Consider the following 6,000-nt stretch of genomic DNA (forward strand, 5'->3'; position numbering starts at 1 on the left):
AACACGGGTTCTCGCTGATCGAGTGCAGCGTTGGTTTGCTCTTCGCCTTCACGTTCATCGCCGCTGATAAAGCGATCCGATCCGGCGCGTTTTGTGCACGGGTTCTGTGTCGGTTGAAAATGTCTTTTTTCACATGCCGCCGGTAGTAGGAATTACAACCACCGCAAAATAACACCCGGCACCAGCGGGGCCACATCTGAGACCGCGCTTTTTGGATAAACAGTGCGCGGTGCACCAAAGGGAACGAGCGCACGATTCTCCCCACGCGGCTGCGAGTTCGCCGCCGATACCAACTGCAGCCCTGCAGCTACGTACACCGCGAAAGGGCAAGGCCAGGCCGCACACATGCGGCCAGGTCATTCGTTCGCTTTTCCAGCCTGTCTCCATGGTGTCTACAGAGATGAAAAAGCCGAAAGAGCTGGCCCGTAGCAGACGGCAGTCTGTGGGAGCGCAATAGCGGAAGTACGTCACCGCTGAGGAGCGGAGCATCATGGGAGGGGAGGCCAACAGCGAAGAAACAGTTGAAAGGAGGAGGAAATACGGCGCGACGATAATTCGCGGCTTTTGATTTACGATTTCTCAGCTAATACTCATCGCTTTAACAAAATTCTTGCAGGAGGAGATTGCTAATACATTGCTTTATTTTGTTACATGTACATCCATGCATCGGCGGAAGGCATTTCAGGACCCCTTTAACCTTCATGTTGCGTACCGACTGCACGTTCATGAATTCAAATCGTAAGCAAAACAAATTTCAGCGCTGCTTTGATACTGAGGTTACCGTCGAACGTTATTTGTAGGTTGAAAGACAGGGTACTCTGGCACCCTGACTGTACCCTGTAAAAAAAACTCATCAAACCCTCGCCGAAAAAAAAAAACCGTCTTGCTAGGATTCGAACTACGGACTTTGAAAACAGAAGCCCGGCTCTTAACCGCTCGCCCACGCGAGGGAACGAGGAGGTTTGAAGCATTCGGTGTACCAACTGAGGCTGCCCACGAATAGTGTCGGATGTGCTTCCTTTGGGTCGGATTTGAGAGATTTGAGCAGTGGTAACGCTTGCTTCTTCCGCACCGATCTTGGAGCCGAGGACAATAATGCTAGTGCTACAAGCGATGTAACCACAGCTCCCTTGTTTGAGTCAAAAAAAGCTATCGCACATCCCGGTACTCCCCTGCGCAAGCCACGGGAGCTACGAATGGAATGGAATGCGCCAGAATTCTCGCGTTGATAACGCTTGCTTGTCACGCACCGATCTTGCTGACAAGCCACATTATGCTAATAATGGATGCGATGTAACCAGAGCTCCCTCATTTAACTCACACAAAGCTATCGCAGATCCCCGATCTCCCCGATGAAAGCCGAACAAGCCACAAATGTATGAGCGCTTACGAACAGAAATAGCTTGCAATTTGTCTCAAGGCAACCGATTACCGTAAGTTAAAAAGAAATTAATTGTTTTCTGTTGAAAGGGATGAACCCAAACCACGGGAAGACGGACGCTGCCACTCGCTTTCCGATGCTCTCTCGCGCTGCGTCGACGCCGATATCTGGCGAGCGTAGACATCAGCGTCGCTCGAGTTTCAGCTCGCGTCGCCATGGATTTCTGGCGACGCGACGTCGACGGGAGAAAACGCTGAACGTACGCTGCACGTTTGGGCGGAGTGAAACCGACTACACCAACGCAATTAAAAATTTTTCGCCGATACGTCCGAAGTATCTCTAAGAAATCTCGCGGGTACGTCCGACGTATCTTTAAGAAATCTTGCGGGTACGTCCGACGTATCTTTAAGAAATTTTGCGGGTACTTCCAGCGTATCTTTAAGAAATGCTGCGGGTATGTACGACGTACCTTTCGACACAGCGTAAGTAGAAAGCAGGCAAGGGTAAAATGGGGACTAGTTGGTTATACATCTTCCTGAGCCGCGCTGTTTTAAAAACTTAGACAAGGGAAGAGCACACAAGGACGGGACGCGGGACGACGTGCTTCGTCCCGTCCTTGTGGGCTCTTCCCTTCTCTAAGTTTTTAAAAGAGCGCGGTCCAAGAAGATATAAGTACACACGCGCGAGTACCAGCGGCCTTTTATTAAGAATACACGTTGCAAGAAAAAAAAACACCCACAAGTTCGAAACGGCGTCCAAGTCCCCCAATACAGATCAAAGCCGACACAAAAATGAAAGGTGTTGACTCCAAGCGTAAAAACGAATTGCAGAGAAAAAGACTCGAGCTATACCTACTGATGTCACGTGAGTAGTATGAACGCTGGAAAAGCGAACTGAATTAAAATTGCTTACAAAAATTGGCTTCGTATATGCTTGCTTAGCTGCACATCTCGCCCCTGCCCTGTTCTGCCCTGTCTCTTCTCTTTCCTCCCATATCTTCTCTCCCTCTTGCCATGATGACTGAAAAGTGCAGCTTCCTCAGATAGATTAAATTTTTTCGCGTTCGTACTGCCCGCGTTGAGGCTTTTTGTTTCAATTGTTTCTGGAACAGCGCGGTGACACATCCTTCTTTAGTGTCGCCTCTTTTCTACACCTTTTTTCTCGCGTTTTTTATTTACTACCACAAAAACTAATCACTCTTCTATTTATAATTATAAGGATGGTGCTACTATAGCTTACGTAGTTACGTTTTGCCAAAAGTGTGCCCAATGTTTTGTATTGCTACTTTTTGTGTAGAACGCATGCCACCAGCTTCCGTACGTTGGAAAGGTCTTGCCTGATTATACTTTTCGATCACCCGTTTTTTTTATTAAATTTGGCCGGTGCGTTGAATCGATTGACTGACACATTTGGAGAAGAAAAGCATGCAAAGAAAAAAAAAGATCAGCCGAGTGAGAGAACACAATTGAACACTCATGCTTCCGCGTTTATTGCATCATATATGGGAGTGTTTGGGTGACTGTAACTTATCAATCGGAGAGTCAACATTACGCTCAACTACTGACACTTAATTCCACTAATAAAGGTGACCATTATGCACCTTTGCCTACAAGAAACCGGAATATTTATTGGCGGATGTTTAAGAACGCACGGACAGCTATTTCATATCCCTCATACACAGAGGCTCGGACCGATGCGTAAGCCTTACTGCGGCTTCCGGTACCCCCAACGCGGTGTTTCTCGCGCACCAATCGCACAGCTTGCCAACGTGCTTTGCGCTCTAACCATTTCTCAGACTACGTTTGCTCGCCTTGGCAGAGGCGTTGGCGGCCAGAAGCTCTCTTTCTTGTCCACCGGTATCAGCATTTGGTCGCCGCCATTCCTCAAGGCGCTTTGCCGCGCACTATTTCCTGCACTTGCGTCACACTCCGTTTCACAACGCCTACAAGCGGATATGTGAAGCACCCAAGGAACACATCGTACTAGTGGACATTCCCACAGGGACAAGGCTAACCAGGAGACGAAACACGCGCTAGACAGCGTGTGTTTCGACCCGTTGGAGCCGTTCGGCCAAGACACACTCTGATGAGTGTTCATTGACCTTCGAGTGGTACATGGTGCCACTCGAAGGTCAATGAACACTCGAGGCCATGGAGGTCAATGAACACTCGAAATCCCTCGACAGACAAACCCACACAGCTGATCTATATTGGCGGTAAGTCTTCGTGATTCACTTCTGGTCTGTACAAGCCTTCATGTTCTCCGATTAACACATTATTCTTGTTCCGAGTTTCTATTTGCTCAAAAGTTATCTCTCTATCCGTCCGGTGCTGTCGTAGCTGTGACCTTGCTCGAGTTTTAATGGGCACAATGCGATCTTGCCAGTTTGTTGTTTCCATTACCAGTTCCACTTTTGCCGATATTACCGTGGTCTCAAATTCAAATGCGCCAAGCATCTGAGATTCCAGATTCTCAATTTCCATGGTGTTTTCTACTTCTTCGTTAATCTGGCTCAATGAATCGTTTTGCTCAGAGTGTTCAACAGGTGAGTCAACCTCCCTATGGGTGGTTGCTCCAAGCGAAAAAAGTCTTCTACCTTGCCGATCACATCTCGCTCCCGAAAGACCCACCCTCTTTCGATGAGGGTCAAGTGCAGCGTCACGGACGTCGATACGGCTGGGGATCAGGCTCACGGGGCAGAAGTCGACGACCGGGAGGTACGCAGCCGCGAAGGCGCATCTCATGTGTCGTCAATGGTGCAGCACGAATGGGTCCGGTTCGTTTAGTCTTCTTCGTTTGCTGGCCCAGCCTTTCTCCACGTGTTCGCTGAAACGAAGGCTTCATTTTCGCTCCCCACAGGTGAGAAGGCCGTCAAAGAAAAGCCAAAATCCGCTCGGTGTGGCTCACCCCTGGAGGTCCCTTGGTGCCTGTTCTCCCGGCGGTTCATCGCAAGCTCGGAGAACGTCTAGGAACGGGTTTTCGGCCAAAAAATGTCGGAAAAGGGACGAGCCGCCAAGATCCCTTTTGATGAGTGCCCATTTTCATTATCATGATGATGATGATGGGCACGAGGAAGGCGAGGTGTCATCTTTTTCAACATGGTCTCCCTTTAGCTCTGTCCTTGTGGTAATGTTCGTTTGTGCGAAGAAATCTTGGGTAGTAACCAACTAGCCCATCTTATCGCTCTAGTTATCGCTTTATTCAGATGCCGCCTTGCCCAGAGAAGACAGCCGGCACCGCTTCGACCTGACGTCTCCTAGCAACAACTGCGAGCGAAGCCCCGCCGCAACCAATGCGGGGCCCGCCTCTCCACACGCGCTCTCTTGTTTTCCTTGGGTTTGGTGTTGACGGATCAACAGCGCATTATTTTAACGAGATGCCGTACTTATTGCGCACGCAGTGATACGCAGCTATTAGAATATTCGCGTCCTTGTCGACTCACGGGCTTTCATGGATACGCATTTCACTGAGCTAAGTGCGCAGCGGTATAGTTAGTGTGCATTGGTGTGCACATTCCTTTGTGTGTTGGTATATTGTTTCCTGCAAGTGAATAGTTATTTCGCTTCTTTTTTGAACAGGCGTCATTCTGTGTAATACTCTGGCTTGTGCCATTTTGTCCCTTGCGTTTCAGTGTTACTGTTTTCTGTTCTATGTGTTTGTATTTACTTTCTTACTACTGTTGAACTGTATGTCTTTCCTTTCCTTGTATGCCTTGTCGTTAGGATCTGGCTTTTTTTCCTTTCTGTGTCTTTCCCACTTCCTTCTGTAACGCCCACTGGGCACGGATGGTACTGAAACAAAGAAATATATGAACAAGCGAAATTAGTCGAAACACAAGGGGCTTCATGCAAAGCATTCCGAACAAATGCCGTCGTTTTCAAACACTGGTGGAAAAAAAGGTCAGCGGTAGACTCGCCTGCTTGGCCAGTTGGACGTCCTGGTCGGCTGTGACGTGCCTCGCCGCAGTCGGCCGCAGCGCCGCCCTCTGTCGGCGGAAGTAGGCGAACGCCGTGAGGCCCAGCGCCAGCAGCGACAGCGCACCGATGAACGCGAGCAGCACACACACCTTGTAGGCGCGGCTGTGCCGTCGCGGCAGCTTGCGCGTGTACGGCTTCCGACTGCGTGAAAGCGTCACAAAAGCATCTTAGCTTCTACAATGCTCCTTCTGCCAGAGGGCGCTTACCGCTTTGCCATAGTCACGCAAGCACGCCACAGGCTTGTCCATGTCACAGTAAAAAAAAAAACTAAAGTTTATTTCTAGAACGATAAGAGCCCGTGTACAAATTACGTAGACGAAGACGAGAATGCCAACAGTACTGGCAACCGCCAAATGGAGGCCACTGGGCCCCGCTTCGTTACCGTCCGTTGCCTCGAGGGTACTGGCATTTGGAGTCACTAGCCAACAGCAGTGGCCAGTGATATCCAGATAGCGTGAAAAAGCCACCTGACTTCATCCGCACTTCTCCCAATGCACCTGCGGCTAGTGGGGCCTCCCTTAAGCTTCCCTTTCTCCATAATGCGACCCAACAAAACTGAAGCATCTTCGCTGTGTAATTTGCGACCACATGAAAGGTTTGCCCGTACAAGTGTTTTATGTTCGTGCACCAAAACTCCCTGAG

The 6,000-nt window shown here is 49.4% G+C and overlaps 1 protein-coding gene across 1 annotated transcript in view; it reads right to left on the reverse strand.

The window, feature by feature from the left end:
- The window catches only part of LOC144158089 (chitinase-3-like protein 1), a 42,708-nt gene extending 37,133 nt beyond the window's left edge, over positions 1-5,575 (reverse strand). The window contains exons 1-2 of the mRNA XM_077688747.1: positions 5,565-5,575; positions 5,298-5,499 (exon numbers count right to left, since the gene is read on the reverse strand). Of these exons, the coding sequence (XP_077544873.1) occupies positions 5,298-5,499; positions 5,565-5,575 (213 nt within the window). The remainder of the gene's footprint in view (positions 1-5,297; positions 5,500-5,564) is intronic.
- Between the last annotated feature and the right edge of the window lie 425 nt (positions 5,576-6,000).

Source organism: Haemaphysalis longicornis, unplaced genomic scaffold, assembly GCF_048455015.1.
Source record: "Haemaphysalis longicornis isolate Haplotype H1 unplaced genomic scaffold, Haemaphysalis longicornis Haplotype H1 scaffold_10, whole genome shotgun sequence".
In the NCBI taxonomy this organism is placed as follows: domain Eukaryota; kingdom Metazoa; phylum Arthropoda; class Arachnida; order Ixodida; family Ixodidae; genus Haemaphysalis; species Haemaphysalis longicornis.